Source organism: Epinephelus lanceolatus, chromosome 7 (genome assembly GCF_041903045.1).
Source record: "Epinephelus lanceolatus isolate andai-2023 chromosome 7, ASM4190304v1, whole genome shotgun sequence".
Lineage (NCBI taxonomy): Eukaryota > Metazoa > Chordata > Actinopteri > Perciformes > Serranidae > Epinephelus > Epinephelus lanceolatus.
The window spans coordinates 38,983,161-39,002,080 of NC_135740.1; the positions used below are offsets into that span (position 1 = coordinate 38,983,161).

At 38.2% G+C, this 18,920-nt stretch overlaps 1 protein-coding gene across 4 annotated transcripts in view; it reads left to right on the forward strand.

Annotated features, from left to right (window-relative positions):
* The window catches only part of ldb2a (LIM domain binding 2a), a 130,386-nt gene that overhangs the window by 79,533 nt on the left and 31,933 nt on the right, over positions 1-18,920 (forward strand). For all 4 annotated transcript variants that reach the window (XM_033633325.2, XM_033633326.2, XM_078169523.1 and 1 more), the window contains exons 3-4: positions 2,060-2,232; positions 18,262-18,384. In XM_033633325.2, the coding sequence (XP_033489216.1) occupies positions 2,060-2,232; positions 18,262-18,384 (296 nt within the window). The remainder of the gene's footprint in view (positions 1-2,059; positions 2,233-18,261; positions 18,385-18,920) is intronic.

The window sequence follows — 18,920 nt, forward strand, 5'->3', positions numbered from 1 at the left end:
GTATATATAATAGATGCCATGTTAGCTACATCTATTATATATACAGTCTCTGGTTTGGGCAAAACCTTTGTTCTCTTTCCAAAACAATGTGGCTGAGGTCTAACTCATTCATCTCTTCATCGTCCTGCTCCTTTCACTAACAACAGGAAGCATGTGGAGCCAACAGCTTGTTCAGCAGCGGACTCTTGCTTTAGCTCTGTAGAGTGCTAAACCCTAAGCCTGCCCATTTTTTAGCGGCCAAATCTAATGTGAAGGATCTGATTTAAATCTCTTGTAACTGTACACAGCTCAAATGTTGTGTTTCACTTAGAAATATGTCACAGTACAGGAACTAAAGACGCTGATAACTTCTGTTTTACTGGAACTTTAATTAAAAATGAATATTTTGTAGAAATACGTTTCTCAAATTAAAGGAATTGTTTGACATTATATTTTTTTTCCTACCTCCCCTGTTAGAGTTTGAAGTGAAGATTCCTAGCACTCACATAAGAGTGGTATCAGTTTTCTTATCTAACTCTCAAGAAAGAAAAGGTCGAACTACTGCTTTAAGGTTTGGGGAAAAAAAGTATTGTTTTGATATTGCCACCCAAAGAATTTCAAACAATACAGTGTTTTCATCATATGTGTGTGTTTTTTAATGAATAGTGCCAATGCTTCATGAACATCTCCTCATATGCAATTAGCTCACTCTCTCTTCTTTAGGCAGACAGAGTCAGGGACAAGTAAAGATTGTGAATTAAACTCTTCCTGGTAAGGGTGTTCCGATCATCGGCCGTCGATCATAATTGGAGGATATTCGTTCAAAAAAGTTTGATGTAAAGTAGCTTCACGGGTCTGGTGGTTCTGACAAACTGTAGCTCACACTGAGCATTGACTCTTACCATCATGGTTTACTGCTAACCTGATGTCAGCCTCACCTGCCTGTCCCAAGTGCAGACACACCACCTTTGTGTCTCCTAAATCCCCCCCCACACACACACACTACACTGATCTCTTCTGTTGATACACTGCTGTTTTCCGACAGTGTTCACATTTAGCTTTGTGTTGTCCTGTATTGTGCCCACATGACTGACATGGCATCTTTACGCATACTGGCTCTTTCCTCTCTGCGTTTCTACAGCATTTGAATTGTTTTGTCTCTGCGACTGGAAATGCAGGGTTGTTCAGGGGAAACCGGGGGCAACTGTGACAAATTTTGTTTTTGTTGTCGTTACTCAAAAACCTCTTGAACTATTTGGATACATATTTTTTATGTAAGTAACTTGTATCTATGTTCAACTTGTTAACAGTCCTCAGTTGATTTTACAAGCACTGTTAATCACAATACTGATTGATTACTGTCAATGTCAGATGCAGGGGCAATTAGAACATCATATGGGGTATGGGCATTTTAATACACGTAAATTGACATCTACAACTGCAAGCAAATATGTGTCTAAAGCTCTTCTTATATCAGCAGATGTGCTATATATCTTACACTGGCACAAAAATAAAAGTCAGGCACTTCAGCACTGCTGCTGGACAAAAATCCTAGGGGAAACACATCAATACCAAGCTCTAAATCAAAATAGTAACAGCAGCAGTCTGTAGTTTTATACAGAATATAATAGCAGCATTTACATTAGTAGCAGTGGTGGCCTTTGAAATTGTGTAATAACTACTTAAGTAGTAATGGCAGTAGGCCTACGATAAGTAGCAGCATCATTATAGTATATTACTGTGGTGGTGGCAGTATGTAATTATGTCGTCTTCTTCTCTATCACTTTACATTTGTCTACATTTATTTACATATTTTTCACTATATGTTTGTACTTTGTCTTGTATGTGGTTTTGCACCTGTTGTGTCTTGTTATTTGCACCTTTTGTTCATTCGTTCATTCTTTTGTTTTGCAGCGGAAACATTTTCATTCCTCCATGTACTGCACTGAAAATAGATGGATGACAATAAAGTCTCTATTATCTTATCTAATCTCTGAGCCCGCTGTCGCCCTCCAGATCATTCCACGTTTGCTCTCCATCTATATTTAGCAGCCCTGTCCTCTCTTCTGTCTCTCCGCAGCGATCGGCCGGACGTTGATACCCCGTTACTTCAGCACGGTGTTTGAGGGTGGGGTCACCGAGCTCCACTACATCCTCAAACACTCCAAGGAGTCCTTCCACAACTCCTGCATCACCCTGGACTGTGATCAGTGCACCATGGTCACCCAGCACGGGAAGCCAATGTTTACAAAGGTAACACCTGACCCCTGTGCTTCTCCCACCATGAATAATTGATCACAAGCTGTGATAATAGAGCAGGCCGAGGTGTTTAACTGGTTAAAGATCAAATCCATTTGACACTCTTTGATTCTTTTTTTTTTTCTTCCCCTTCCCTGTTTCATTTTGTCCCAGTGTTTTCAAGTCATACCTGGTCGCCTCACTGACGATTATGGAAAGATCTTTCTTTTATATGCTGCATGAATAATAAAATTATACATTAACTGCTAAGTTTGCATACGTTTAAATGTTTACCCCTGATTTCTGAAGGACAATTCAGATAACTTTACAGATCTTTTACCTAAAGAAAAGTAGCACCTATAAGCAAAAATTGTACAAAATTGTCAGCATCAAAATATACCTTAAGTCCCACAAGTAAAGTAATTATTACACTGAAAGGCCCATTTCAGAATAATAAATATTATATTATTGGCTTATATTTAATAATGCATTAATGTGTTCATCACTTTAATGTTGAAGCTGCTAAAGGTGGAGCTAATTTTAATTACTTTACATACTACTCTGTATTTTAACTTTTATTAACAGATAATAATGTATTAGCTGATTAATATTTTGTCTTAAAAAATCTAAATATGCAATATTGATAGAGTTATTAAATAAAAGTAGTGGAGTAAAAAGTACAGTAGTACATCTGAGATGTAGTGGAGTAGAATAAAGTAGTGTAAAATGAAAATACTCCAGTGAAGTACCTCAGAAATCTACTGAAGTACAGTACTTGAATAAAAGTTTGTAGTTACATTTCACTGCTGTTAGAAAGTACCTTAAAACTAAATAAACCTTTTCAGTCAGTAAATTATGTGTACTTTATCATACTATCAGTTCATTTCGACCCCATTCGTGGTGTTAATAAAATCATTTATTTGAGAAAACAGAGTAATTATGTCCTTTAGACTCCCCAAAAAATGCAGTGTGTGATGTGAGGTTTTGAATTTGTGACAGGGTGTGTGTTAAGCTGCTCTTTGGAGAACTAAAACCTCAATAAACTATGAACAAATTAGGACTTCATGCAGTATATTATGTCTTAAATGATGGGTTCACAATTTTCTGTCTGTCTCAAAACAGTGGCCCGTTATTGACAGCTGTGATCGTTTCTCCCGCTCATACTGCCCGTTAATAGAACTCCTTCCTAACACGCTTCCAATCTAACCCTTGGATTCCATCAGGCACGGCTGGGGGCATTCTGTCTCTGACGAGACGGCCGGAGCTGATCGCGGCCACTCTAGACAATGCTTGTGATTCCACCAGACGCACTGCAGAAGTCCCAGAAGTGTCCCAGAAGCAGCTCTCCGCTCTGCTCCACTAAAAATACGCATCTAGTCTATTTTTGACAGAGTGTCGACGCAGCTTCACAGAGCAAATCAAGACGGGCAGGAAGTGAGACGGCTACAGCCGGTCAATTTTCAGAATAAAGACCCTTTAAATATAAATATAAATGGGAAATAATAACGAGGAGTAATGTATTTATTACAACTAAAACATAGCCGCAAATGTTTGATCCATGTCGTTCATAACCGGACTTTTAATAGTATTAACTTTGTCTGTGGCTACAGCACAGCAAAGTAGGAAATAACAAGAATAAACACAATTTAACCAGACAAAAAAAGAACCATTTAACCATGTCGTCTACTTAACTTACTTGTAGTGAAAGCACAAGGAAATTTCAAAACAAAACTGAGTCTCAGCGCCTGGTGGAATCCAGGCGCATCCTACAGTCACTTTACATCGTAAGGGCACAAGGAAAAGATCTCTTCAGAGGCAGTATGGATGGACAGTGAGGATGATTACAGCAACTTGAGAAATTGTGAACCTATTCTTCAAGATTACATCTCACAAAAAAGCCTAACTGCAATCATACTGAATGTTACTGTATGTTGAATTCAAGCTTTAAAATACCTAAGCTGAAAAAATGCACCCTACCCGTATTTCCCTGTGACCAAATATATGCACCAGAGTTCAGCATTAATGCAGGGAAAAGTCAAACATAGTCATATTTACCCTCTTTACTTATCAGCAGTTGGCCCTCTCCCAGACCCCCAAAAATCCACTGGCATTTCTGATGTTAAAGATGTCGGCAGATTGTTAAGCCCTCAGGTACTCCAAAGGCAAAGCTGAAGGGACATGAATAAGATCTTTGAAGAGTATGGTTTAGTTTGCAGTATGAGTGAAGTGCAGACAGAAGCTGGGGAAACACAAATTGCGCAGGTGAGATAATCCAAACCTGACACCAAGGTCTACTGAAAGCACTAAAGCTGAGCTCATCTGCTTTTGTCTTTGGGGAGAGAATCCCCCTGTGAGCCGGAGTGAATATCTGCTTCACCACAGTCTGATCCAGATGGCTAGCTGACTCTTAGTGTTCTTCTGCTGACTGTCTAAATGAATCTGAGGCCAGATACCTTGTCAGCGCCGAGCAGCCGAGCTAAAGGGATTCCATGTTCCCTGTACCATGAACCCTGAGCTGCAGCACCAGACCGGATTGTTCTGACATTAAACAGCTATGCGCCCTCTTGTTTTCAGGACTTGACAGTATGCACTCACTCTTGTGTGTGCGTGGAGTGCAGAGTCTGAAATTAACTTTTTGGCTGACCTGCCAAGGGCTGTGAGACTAAAAAGTGAATTAAAAAAAGCATCGCTGCAAAAGAAATCTCCATTTTAGCAAGTAATTTTGTCTCTTATTGAGATTTAAAATCATATTTTCTGCAGAGATATTAGCTTATTTTACTAGTTTACAGTACAAATAAACCAGATTCAAGTTATCAGCTGTCATATTTATTGGCACTAAGGCAGCAGTTTGACTTTTCCCCTCTTGTTTTTAAATGTTCATCATTCATTTTTTGAGCAAATTTTTCATCACAGTGAAATAAAATAAGGATGAAATTGAACTGTTTTCACCTTTCTGACAGATTTTTGTTGTTAGCTTTAAAGCTGAATTGGGATCTTATTCTAAGTAACTTGCAGTTTACACTAAAGCTCGAACAATATTAGATTTTTTTGGGCAGATGTCAATGTTGATATTTGACAGCTTAAAAATGTCTGATAACGACATATCGACTGATAATCTTTTTTTTTCACATAAATGCATACTGTAACCTAAACAAATGGTATTTTGGAACCATTTTGTGCATTTGGTTATTAAGTATATGCTGTTTCTAAGTTGCCTCAAAAATATATTTAGCATATCTTCATCAGAATGTTTTCATACAATACACTGATTCAGTTTTATATGTAATAAGATAATATTGTCCTCAGTGGGGTTCCCCTTTATACCTACACTTGTGCATGGCTATTTAAAATACACATTGCACACACAAGTGCTCTGTATAAGAGCCTAACTAAAACTATATAATATTAAATATCATCATCTCCTATTGATGGTCAACTTGTTCATGTAAGTCAGTGATACTCATCTTACTTTGCCTGGGGACACTTTTGCAAACTGACAGGAGACCAGCAGCCATTTAACAAACATTGATAATATTTATCTTTTTATAATATAAATGTACAGCCTGTTTTTAACCTTTTGACGTTTGCTGTTCTCACTAATTTTGCCAAGAGGTACATCCAGTCGCAGCAGCCCTGCACAGGTCAGCTCTACGCAGGGGCGTTTCTAGGATTTAAGGACATTTGGGGCTTAACCCAGAACTTTATATAAGCTAGCTCTGTTTAAGAAAATACATAAAATTAAAAAAATGGTCTGGCACATGGGCCGTAAATTGATCACTAACGTTAGTGTTTCTGATTTAATGCTCCCTGTTAAGGGATATCATCTCGTTCACGATAATACATGTATAATTCTTAATATTATATAAAAAACTGTATACTCGCAATATTTTGACTCGTTGACATATTGATGTCATACTGTTATCCACGGCAAGAACAAGCATGGCACAAGCATGTAAAACTTTATCACTTTTTCTGCAATTGTATGGTCTTAAATCAATAATAAAATATTTATTTACTAATTTGTCATATCGTCAAGAATATCATTATCGCAAAAATACCCTGAAATATTATCATATTATTTTAGGGCCATATTGTCCACCCCAACTCCCTGTGATATGATTTTGGCTTGACATTTGTAGGACTGAACAGGGTCTGCGTACTGCGCAGACATTTACATTCTTACATTATGTTAACATTTTTCATATAAACATACACCTTTACTGTGTCTTAGCCTTAGCCTCAGCCACCCTTACCAAACTCACAGTCTTTCCGTAACCTTAACCAAAGTGCTTTTGTTGGCTAAATCTACGACAGGAGTTTGGATGCAATCTGGGTGTCACAGTCCTGCACAATGTCCACCATCCACCCACTCCACCTCTCTGCAAATCCAGCCCTGGACATAAACGTAGTGTTTCATTAACTCAAAGAAATGTCTCTGAACATAACCCAGACCGTGATTACGTTGTCACCAAAACATAATTATGAAAACAATTTCGTAATATACAAACGTAATTTGCAGGAGACAGGGTTGTTTAAAGCAAAACATTCTCACAATTAAGCAACATGTTGCAATATGTCACGTTTTGATATGAACGCTGACGAAAAAAAATATTAACACATGAAAACGATTTTGAGAAGGGGAGTGCAGGACCTTTATTTAGCATACCAAAGTCAAATCTCACCATTATTTCAGATGTGACAGGTGTTTACCTCAGTTCCAGTGTCTGAGTGGATGTTGGTGTATGTTTACATGCATGGCTGCCTACATGTGGGTTTGTGTCGAGGGGGTTCACGAGGTCATATCTTTTTTTTTTGTTCCGTACATTTGGAGGGGAGGTGATTTTGTATTCATGTGGTGGTTGTTTTGTGTGAATGGGTGTTTGTGCAGGGGGGGTGGGGGACAGCTCTTTGTCTTATCATATCAGTAAATGGTTATGAAACATCCCCAATAACACACACAGGAAATGTCTTTTTATGTTGCCGTTGTTTGGTTTTTGTAAACAAGGCTCCCCAAAAGGAACAAAAAAGAAAAAGCCCTTAATATATTACGAGTGTCCGATATTAACCGTACAGAACAGAAACAGAACGGCCAAGGCCCGGTCAACAAAAAGCTAAATTTGATGCTCGCAGCGCTGCTCTCTTTTCATCTTCACCTAAATTGGATGAGAAGAATTAATTCATTAGAAAAAAGAAAAAAGAATTCCAATAACTGAGCGTGTTCTCCCTGAGCTCCCAGCAGCAGCAGCGAGCCTGCAGCTCTGGAGGCCCGAATCTCAATCAGCTCTGCCTCGCCTCGCTTTCCTCAACCACCACCACCACCCCCTCCTCCCACCATCCTCCTCCTCCTCCTCTCTCTCATCCCCCTGCCTGACTCGCTCATTCTCCCCTCGCTCTCACTACACCACCACCACTCTCTCTCATCCTCCCCCTTCTTCTTCTTCTTCTTCTTCTTCTCAACCCCCCCCCCCCGCACCCTCAACACACACACTTACACACACATGCACACACACTCGCATCCTTCATCCCTAGAGAAATCATCCCCAGCTCCCAACTCGCTCTCTTGCTCTCCCAGTCTCTCTCTCTCCGCCTGTATCTGTCTTTTTCTTCGCTCGTCTCCCTCTCTCCATCTCTATCTCTCTTTCTCTTTCGAAATTCAGATTTGGTTTTACTTAAAAAAAAAATAACTCTGATTCATTGCAATTTGTGTCTTTTATTTTTGTAGTTCTTGCCATCGTTCCCGTCAGTAATAACAAGTCACCAAATTAATTGCTGAGATGTGGAATGAGACGTCACACAGGGACAGAAACACCCGCAGTCAGATGATCGTAGTTTATCTGACGTTACGAGAGGAAGGACATCAAATCACACAACAACATAAAGGTCAAGGGTAAAACAATGAAGTCCAAGACTAGCTTTCATTGTGATCCTTGGTGTGCACATAGGAAATATACAGGACTCCTTACTTGTTACTCTTTTCTAAAGTAATAATATTACTTTACTTATTACTCCCTGCCAACAGTAATCTCTTACACTACTCATTATATTACTTTTCTGTTACACTCCATAAATTGATAAATTTGTATCTCCCCCAAAATTCAGATGTGTCTCTGTGTGAATGTCAAGTTAATCGCTGTAAAGTGTAGCTAAGGCTAGATAGCCTCTATTTACCTGGAGGTCTTCAGTTGCCTGTAAACTTTTTTTTTTCCCCCAACGCTCTGCCCGAAAGACGCAGAGTCACTCATGGAGCAACATTTCATCCACAACATATCCAGCAACAAGCTTCATTAATTCTTTGTCTTGTTCTTTGTTTTTTAGCCAGTGTAGGACTGTAGCTGACTTTGTTGGGGTGTATTTCTTGGAGCTTCACGTTGTTGTACAGTCAGGAGTAGTGGTCGAGATGTTTCAGACTCGAGGTTTAAGGACGTGTTTTTCGCAGTGGAAAGAGTTTTTGTCCAACATCCTGTAGCAGCAGTGTTCTTGTCATCTTTCCTCCCGAAATAACCAAAGTAATGGGAATATTTCCAGCCAAGGTTGCAACGATTAGTCGACTTATCGATGACTAATTGACTATTAAAATAATCGGTGACTATTTTAGTAGTCGACTAATCGGTTTGAGTCATTTTTCATAGAAAAGTACTATAAAAGTACCCCAAAATACTCTTATTGCAACTTCTTATGTTCAAGTATTGGCAGCTTTACACACTCTCCCATGACGGTGAACTAAAACCCTTTGGCGTGAGTACGAAACAAGACATTAGATTACATAATTTTGGGGTTTCGGAAAGACAGACCGACATTTTTCAACATTTTAACACATTTTTCGATAAAATGATTAGTCGACTAATCGAAGAAATAATCGACAGATTAGTCGACATTGAAAATAATCGTTAGTTGCAGCCCTATTTCCAGCCGCTATGGTGAGCGTTTCCAACCAGCTCGCTGCTTTATGACATGTGCGCGCGTAACTAAAATGAGTCCGCTGATGTGACTGTTGTATTTCAAGTCCGTAGCGATGTGATAACAAAAATAATGTTGTATGAGTTGTTTGGTTTTGGAGTAACTGTGATATGATTACTGAGATTTCATTAGTAATTAGTTACACTAGTCGTTACTGGAAAAAGTAATATTATTACTGTAACGTGACAAAACTAAGGAGAACAGTAAAACTATCACCCAAACTGTCACCATCACATTTCACAGGCTGCTTCAACAATGACCTGCTGTTCTCGCCATAGTTGTACATGCACACTGTCACTGTGCATTGAGGCATTATTACCAGAATTCTATGTGTGTAAGCTGTTGGTTTCACTCCAAAATAAGATGCTTAAGATACATGATTCGTCTCAATACAGGGCTCTCATCATATGGATTTTTCAACATGCATCAGCATCTTTCCTTCCTCTGTGCATCTGTAACATTTATGATCCACACACTGGCACCCATAAGCTGTCATGTCACCAACCTGGGCGCAGCATAACTCTGTATTTAACAGGGTTTTTATTATGGTGCTTATTTTATCATTACATTTTCTTCACACATAGAATTGTTATAAAAATGATAAAGAATGTAAAAATAAATCCTGAAGGAACCCACTTTTGGAACCACTGGTAAATAATTTGGTTAAACTGTGACCTTGTTTACACTTTGTCTGATTGTCTTGGCTTGTGTTTCTCAGCCTGTCTGACTTAATTGTAGTGATATCACCATGTTCCCAGTAGGGGTCCACTAGCAGTGTTTTTTACGGGGCTGATACCAATACTATTAGTATTTAAGGAAACTGATAACTTGTATTTGCAACTGATACATTGCAGTAAAACTGGAAATCTTAGCTTTAAAATCAAGAATAACACAAACTCCAATACAGAACGTGTTTTAAATGCCTTTAAGTTTATGTTTAATTAAATGCTGCAAAGGAGAATGATTATCTTTAAAAAAGATGCTGACACCTTTTTTGTATGTATTGCAGTCTGCCCTCCCTGTTGTTGGTTATTATAATACTCCCGTACTGCCCTCTTAGACCTTTTCTTTAGTGCATCCATCCAAAGAGAGGGGAAGAAAGAGTATGGACTGTAGTTTTGATGCGATACCAAAACTTTCTTTGATCAAACAGCTCAATGTTACTGTATAATTCTCTGGATTATCAGTGAAGTGTATGAACTACACTGCAGACTCAAGTCTCTGTGCTGTGAGTGAGACTACAGATGGGAGCCCCATTTAGTCAGAGATCCTGCGATTCGGCCACAACGAAGACCCTTCATTATGCCACATTTGCTTTTTAATACAGAACCAAACAATGTCGACATAATTCCACCTCAGTGTGTCATTTTTAACAGCATGCTGGTGTTCCCAAAGCAAAAACATGCATCCAGCAGCATTTTCTAAACATTAATAATAGATTACCATGGCAATAATGATTATTACCATCCCTGTTATTTGAGAATTGATCTCGTCCTCTGCTCAGAGGGTAAGGAGCTATTGGACCTCTCTGTTTCCCCAGTTTGCGGACAGTTGGCTGCTGTTCTTCTTCTTTAAGTTAGCTGCTCACATAACATGTCCTCAATACGTCACATGCGTCCTGTTCTGCCGGCTGTCCTTAATGCACAGATGTCGATTTGGTGCTGTCACTGCCTCTGTTTCTCAAAGATGAAACAGTTCTTTCCACCTCTTCCATGATCATACCTTTTGTACAAAATGGTGAGGCGGAATAACTGCATGACATCCCCACCTTAGACGTGTTAAAGAGGCTAGAGAGGCAGTGGCATCAGAGCCGAAGTAGCCCTTTTTTAATTGATATATTTTATTGACAATCAGATAAAGAATAATGATTCCAATAATCATAAAAATGCTGAATATTGTGGCTTATAATCAGTCAATCCCTGGTTCCCGGATAATCACCCATAGAAATAATTGCCAAAACTGTGAAAATTGACTCAAGTTGTAATAAACCAGATTTATCCTCAAAGCACAAAGCAGATTATACAAGTTTTGTTCTAAAAATGTAACAAATTGTGTACGATAATGACAGAAAAATAAATAATCAAATGCAGATCATTAAAAAATGAATAGATAAATGGTAAGATATGGTTTGTTAAGTCAATGGTTGAGGATGGATGATGTAAAGAAGCTCATCACAGTGTCAAGTGTTGTGCTCTCTCTGTCTCTCCTCATTGTTACTCACCTGGCGGGATGCTACACACTAACGAATCGCTGGAGTTAACAGGGCGCTAAGAGTGTGCGGTGCTACCCGGGTGCTTGTGAACAATGCGTGCAGGTTTTGCAGGGCGGCGAGGTGTTGACAAGGTGACACAGGGTGCCAATTTGACCAAAAGCCCCCCAACCTCCCAGCGGCCCCCGGCATCCCAGCACCTCTTTTCGCTACCCAGCAGGCTTTGCTTTCCCTGGCCAGTGTGTGTTAGCTCGGAGGGCACGGCCCTTGTTACCGGTGCCCAGTTGGGGGTTTCTTCACACTGGGAGGCGAGCAAAGAGCAAAAGGCGAGTTCGTGACACGGTGATCTCAGCTCAAGTGAATTTAATTCCCTGAGTGGAGAAATTGACTAGTGGATGTGTTATCAGCTGTGTGTGTTTTTCTGAGCTCTGCTTGGGTTGTAGTTTCTCAGGCTTGCTTTGAATTGTCACCTCACTTTTGTTATAATTTTGGACACTAAATTATATTTATCTTAACACTGAAATAATCTACCTTTATCAGTGGTTGTACTTTTAAAAATACTTTTCCCAATTGTACGCAAATATAATAGACGCAATAAAATCAGTATTGTATCTTCATGTGCTGCTGACGGTTATTAATTATGAACTATACAGCATTCATCACTTCCTCTGGATAATATAAATAGGATCAGAATTAACTGAGAGACTCAACTGTAGCAACACAGCAACAAGCTGCTAACACTCCTTTTAATACTGTAAATTAACACGACCCAGTTTCTTTAACTACAGTGGAGCTTGACTTGATTTATCTGCACTGTCACATGTTTTTGTTTTGATTATATTATGATAGAGACTTCTCCCTTCCTTATTTCTACACTCATGCACTTATTTTGTGTTGCTTTTTCCTCATTTATTCCTCAGGTTTTTATTGGGTTGCATACGCAGTGACCTGCATTGATCTTTTCATGTATGCATTGTGCATTTAGATGAACTGCTGAATGTGTACTCATCTTTTTGTATACTTCATTTAATTCCTGGTGAAGGTCTTTGGACATAAAATAGCTGCCTTTTCAATACAGTTTGCACAAGCCGCATGCAGGAGTCTACCACTTTGTAATTCAGGTTCATTCATATATTCACATTTCTGACAGTTGTGCATTAGATTAAATACCAATTTTCAAGATTAGGTTCAGATTTTTTTTACATTTTAACCCTTTTTGACAAATGACAGGAGGAGCATTTAAGAAACATGGAAAGATAGAGAGCGAGAGAGGTGAGGACTCAACAAACGCTGCAATAAAACCAGCAGTGCTGCATTTACTGGATATATTTAATCTTAATAGTAAGATCACTGGGAATCTCCAGACATATACTACTCATAAGTATGAACTGTATTCTGCAGTACACCATGTTTATCCTAAAAAACATTTTAATTGATTTCAAGTTCATTCAAGCTGTTGAATTATTAAGTTGTAATTTGTAAGTTGGTTGTCATGTTGAGGGAAAGTATCCAATAGCATCTTTATACAGCTGCTGTAACTCAATTACGACTGCTACTAATGATTATTTTCATTATTGATTAATAGATCAATTGTTTGATTAGCAAAATATTGATAAAAAAAACCCAGTAAAAACACAGGCGTGCACTCGAGTCAGACTAGAATCACAAATTTGATGATTTTAGACTTGACCTGACAAAATTAAAAAAGACTTGCAACTCGACTTGGACTTTAACACAAATGACTTGTGACCTTACTTAGAGTTGAGCCTTTTGACTTGAAAGTACTTGATACCTTCTTCCAAGCCCAAAGATTAAAAAACATACTATTTAAAAAGTTTTCCACAGATCAATTTATTTCCCTTAATTTCTTAAATCATCTGACATTAACACTGTTCATCTCTGGCACACTGACTCTCATTGTTCTCCAGGTCCACTTTGTGTGAACCAGTCTGATAGCTCACCACTATTGTCACGTTACTGGGCGCCAGTTGGAAAAAATTATATCAAAGATAATTTCTTTCATGTGCAAAAGTGAGGCTACCCGATGGTCAACAAAAAAGCAGTATACAAAATGTGCAGGTTGAAAAATACAGATGGAGTTGCAACAACTTCCAACTAACTTGTTTTACACTTGTTATCCAAATTTTATAAATCATATTATTGTTTTTGTAAATTTCTTATATGATTATTCTGTTGTTAAAATGGCATAACATTTGGTGAAGAGCGCATCATGACTTGTTGAGGAGTCAAAACTCGACTTGACCCAAGACTTGTCAGTCTTCACTTGGGACTTGAGTGCAAAGATTTGAGAATTGTAAACCACCGACCAGTGGTTGAAAACCAAAGGCAGGTAGCTATCATACAAATTTAAGAAAACAAGTCAAACAAATAAATAAACAAATATGAAATTAAATGATCAGCAAAAGTGTTTCTGATTAAATCTGTGGTGATAATCTGGTGACTTGACTTGAATTGACTTGTCTTATGAGCTCTAAACTCAACATACTGACAGTAACACACTTTGGTTATATGTACATTTTTTTTTAAATACCTATATATGCTTTCATCTTAAGCTCCACACTCACTGATTCAGGAGGTGGTGTCGAGATGCAGTATTATAAAGCCTGTCAGCAGCTTGTCGCTGTAATTGAGCATATTTAGTCAACTTTGATCCTGTTTATATTCTCCAGAAGCAGTCATGAGTGCTCATAATAATCGATTTAATGACCTTCAGCTCCTCTGTTGTTAATTGATTGTCATGTTTGGGTACAGTATTGAATAGTGTCCCAGCAGCAGGACGCTGTTATTCTTTTCTTGCTCTTTTGAGCCGGAGATCCCCTGATCTCAGCCCCGTTGTGTGGAAGATTTATGACCCTGCTCTTAAATCAATGGGGACTCTCTGTGAGGGGCTGTACCATTTAATGGACCACTTTTTAATTCAGGGGGATTTTCCTCCTTTTAGTTTTCATAAGGGAACATTATTTAGCTAAAAAATGGTTACAGCCATTGTGAGAAATATTAGATTTTAACCAATTCTCTCTTGGTATGGAGAAATAAATAGCTTTGTATGATTGAATCTACGCTGGAATCTGTGGAAAAAAAAGGGCTGCCTTGGTTGTATTTGTGGTTAATATATTTCTGCACCAGTGACACTAAGACAAATTCCTGCACATTTATTGCACTTGGCAATTAAGGTGATTCTTATTCTGGTTCTGATTTAGCTGCTTTGCCAATTCATTTATCGGTTAGAGAGAGGCAGAAAGCTTCTGGGGAGAGAAATAAGAGCAATAGTGGAGGCAATGCTAAAGACACAGTTGGCACTATGGAAAAAGAAATCAATAGTGCAGCGTTGTTTCACTGTAGGCTACTGCACCTGAAAGCATCATAAGACACTGGCTCACAATTCAAGTTATTTCACCGCTGGTGGCTAAATACTATAAATCTACAAAAAGTACACTCTCAGTAATGATGTAAAGAAGTACTTACTTCCTCATACATGCCTAAGTATTTGCTCTTTTAATAGGTTTCAGCAACCCAAAGGGCAGAAAACTCATCCACACACATAATGACCATGATGCATTTCATTTCAAAGGAGGACAAGAAAAACACCAATGTCACAGCTGCTTTCTTTTCTTTTTCTTTTTTTTTTTTTTTACAGCTTTCAATAGCAATTTAAGTACTAGTGGATTAATTAGAATATTCCATCTTATAATTCAACATGGGCTGAGAACCCCGGGGGGTAAAGTGATAATTTGGGAGTCAAAACTTCAATAATATGCATACATATGTTTATTATACACAAATATAGGTTGTGGTTTCTTGTACTTTATTTTGCAAAATAATTAATATCAGTCAATTATAAAACTCTGTCCTGTGAAATCCATGTCTCTCCAAAATATCAACTTTCTTTGAGCTAAGGAAATACATGTTTCAGATAATTCAGTGGGTTTTAAGGTGATTTATTTAACTTTAGAAGTAGAAGAATTCATAAATGAACACCTTAAGTTTATTTAAAAATCACCAAAATTGGAGATATATGGTTTAAACCCACACTTTGAGTTCCTGTACTGATTTTATTTACATATTTTGGGGGGTGTTACAAGTCATGTTGCATCCATCCTTTCACTCTGAGCTCTGAGGTCAGCTGTCAGACAAACTGCTGTTGGAATAAGACTAAATATAAAAATAAAAAAATAAGATAAAGGCCATTTTCATTGTCCATTAAACACACAGGATTATTTCCCAATGTTGCTTTAGTCTAATCCACACTTATCAAGCTCAGACAAGCCCATTATCCAACCGCGTAGATGTTTGCACATAAAACCACTGTATCAGCACTGAACTGTGTCAGTCAGAGAGTGAAAGTGTTAATTTCCAAAAATGCTGCATATTTTTTTTTAAGATGAAATAAAAATATAAATACCCCAATATATATTTAAGAAAAGGCGGACTTTACTGACCCTGAGTCACGTGTCAACACAGAGACAAGTAGATAGATGAAGAAAGATGACTAATAAAGAACTATTTGAATGAAATATGGAAGAAAAAGAAGTGAGAGATGACATTAAAAATCTATATACAGTATATGCATTGCAAGTTCTGTGTATGTATGTGAATATAGGCATAAGCATCAACATTAAATACACTATAAATGACAGTGTATTAACTTATATAGCAGTATTTAGGTGTTGGAATCACCAGAGGCCCCACAATATGATATTATCACAATACTTAAGTCACAATACAATAATACAATATTATCATTATCATTATCATTATCAAGGTGTTTGATATTGCTTGTTTTAGAGCTGTACATTTTTTGTATTTTTAATCTGTGCTTTTTGTCTGTAACTTTATGTTGCTGCCTTCGCGACACTCTTGAAAAAGAGATTATTAACCTGAAGAGTTTTTTTCTGGTTAAATTAAGGTTAAATGAAATAGAATAAAATAATTATTGTGATTTTTTTCAAAGTTTTGTGATATGCTGAGTATTGCAATAACATATATTGTGATATATTGTGATTCATTGCTTATTTAAAACGGCTATTTATGTCCTCAAAGGAAAACTTTGCCAACATCTGTTAAGATAAAGTTTTCAGTCTGTTCAAATAATACTTATTTTTGCAGCAAAATGTATCCAGTGGACTAAAAAAAGCAATTGATTTTAACATTCTAGTAGGCTGCCAAATGTTTAATTTGTATTTGCGATATTAATAATTTATATGGTAAAAAAGATACTTGGTGCTGTGTATAGATACAATATTCCCACACAAAATATCATGATATTAAACTGTATTGATCCCCCACTCACACCCAACAGTTTGTGCAGTATGCACCCTCTGTATAGTAACAATACAATACTTTAAAATATACATATATATATACATTCAGAATATAATGGAAATATAGTAAAATACCATGATACAGCATATAATGGGATACAAACCCACAATAATAAAGAAGTAGAATATATTATATAAAATTCAATACACAGTAATATACAGTTAGATATTTTACTGTCACTTATTTTTCCCATAGTTATAACAGAAACTATTCAACGATTTCAAATGAAGACTAAATTAAAAGAAGAAGCAGCCTTCTTGTGTGCGGTGCATTTGCTTAATTTCTATCAGTCTGATGTTTCCTACCATCACCTGCACCAAGTTTTAAGGACTGACAGCGCTATGCATGAGGCATGTGCATTTAAAAGAGTAATAGAGATATGTAATAGAGGACAAGGTTCAGGGTTAATATTGTCCAAATACAAGAAATAAAAGTGCAGCTACTGTCTTTCAAAACTTTCTGTCTTTCTCCATATATTATAATCAGGTCTCTCTAATAGTAGGTGTCACATTATGGAACAAAACTCTCTCTGTATGTACTTTATTGTAATCTTGTGTTGGTTGAATAACTCTGGAAACGCACCGTTGCACAAAGAATGAGAACATTCTACAGAATCCACATTTTACAGTCGAGACAGCAGCTCTGCATTCAGGGGCTTTTTTGGAGCATTCGAGCTTCTATTTATACTTTTTTGTGTGTGTGTGTGTGTGTGTGTGTTGGAGTTAGCGTCAGAGCACGTGACCAGCAGGGGTAGATGGGTGGGTGGGAAGTGGGGAACGAGGGTTTGGGGGGGAGGTGGGGTTATGGTGGTGGTGATAGTGAGGAGGGGTGGGGGGAGGCGCAATATGGCCGCTAGCCTCTTTCTTGCTGATCCTCAGGAGACCATCTGCGCTGGGGGCATTGATTAGAGTGTGTCTGGTGGGATTACATCTTTGCCGTTGCCATGCCAACTAATCAGCTGATTTTTTTCCCCTTCTCTCTGTCTGTCTCTCCGTTTCTCTCTCTCCTCTCTCTCTCCCTGGTTGTCACAGCAACGAAATATGGGAGAAGCGTGAGGGCCCCGGCAAGCGCTGAATTCAGCTAAAGGGGCGAAAAAATGTTTTTTTCCCCTCACTGTTTCTCTCTCTGTCTCTCCCTCTCTCCTCCTAATTGGCAACTCTCTCTGACCTGAAGTTCTTTTGTCTCTGGTGTAAACACACCCCTCTCCAGATTACATTTATTTTCACATTTTAGAAATAGCTGGATGGTTGAGAGGCCCAAGGACAGATGCTCTGAATGAGGGAAGCGAGCAGAGTAAATATTGGGAGCATAATAGCTCGCTCCATTCTACAAAGTCCTTGAACAAATTCCAAAACGGAGACGAAACCCTTCCAGCGTTTTTTATCAAAATCACGCCCGGCCAATAAACACTGATTTCTTTTTTGTCTGCGTCCAAATCAGCTGACGGCCGCCTGCCAGCCGGTTAAAGATTACTGGAAGAGATATCAGGCTGAGGAGAAATGTAAAGTAACACTAACTATTTGATCTTTGTCCAGGTTTGTACAGAGGGTCGTTTGATACTGGAGTTTGCCTTTGATGATCTGATGAGGATCAAGACGTGGCACTTTACCATCCGGCAGTACCGAGAGCTCATCCCCCGCAGCATCCTGGCCATGCACGTGAGTGTGACATCATTGACATGCGACGAGAAAAAAACCTGATCTGCCCATTTTAGGTGTCACTTTATGAATCCTAATGAGGGTCCCTGCTCTCTGCCAAGACACTTTTTAGAAGCTATTCATGAGCATATGAAATTTAAACGCCAACAAAGCAGTTTGGAGGGATTTTTGCAAACCAATTTATTTGCAGACATCAAAGGCCACCAAGGATAAAAAAGGGCCCTTGTCTGAAAAGGGAGAGAGGAAAAAAAAAAACAAGGTCGAATGAATAATCTGCTTAATTCCACTAAGTGTAACACACATTTAGTCACTGGAGCTGTGGAGTGAAGCTGGAGCTCGCAGAAGGTCTTCTGTTTTCAAATGATTTTGAATTGAAGCTGTGCGATACAGCTCGGCTGTAAGGGGGAAAGAACACTGTTTTTAAAAATGTGAATAAAGGAAGCCAAATTGGACGTACAGTAAAACATTCAAGGCCCAAAACTGAAGTAGTCTAATACAGCAGTCCCACAATAAACCTTCATGAGGGTTGTAATGAA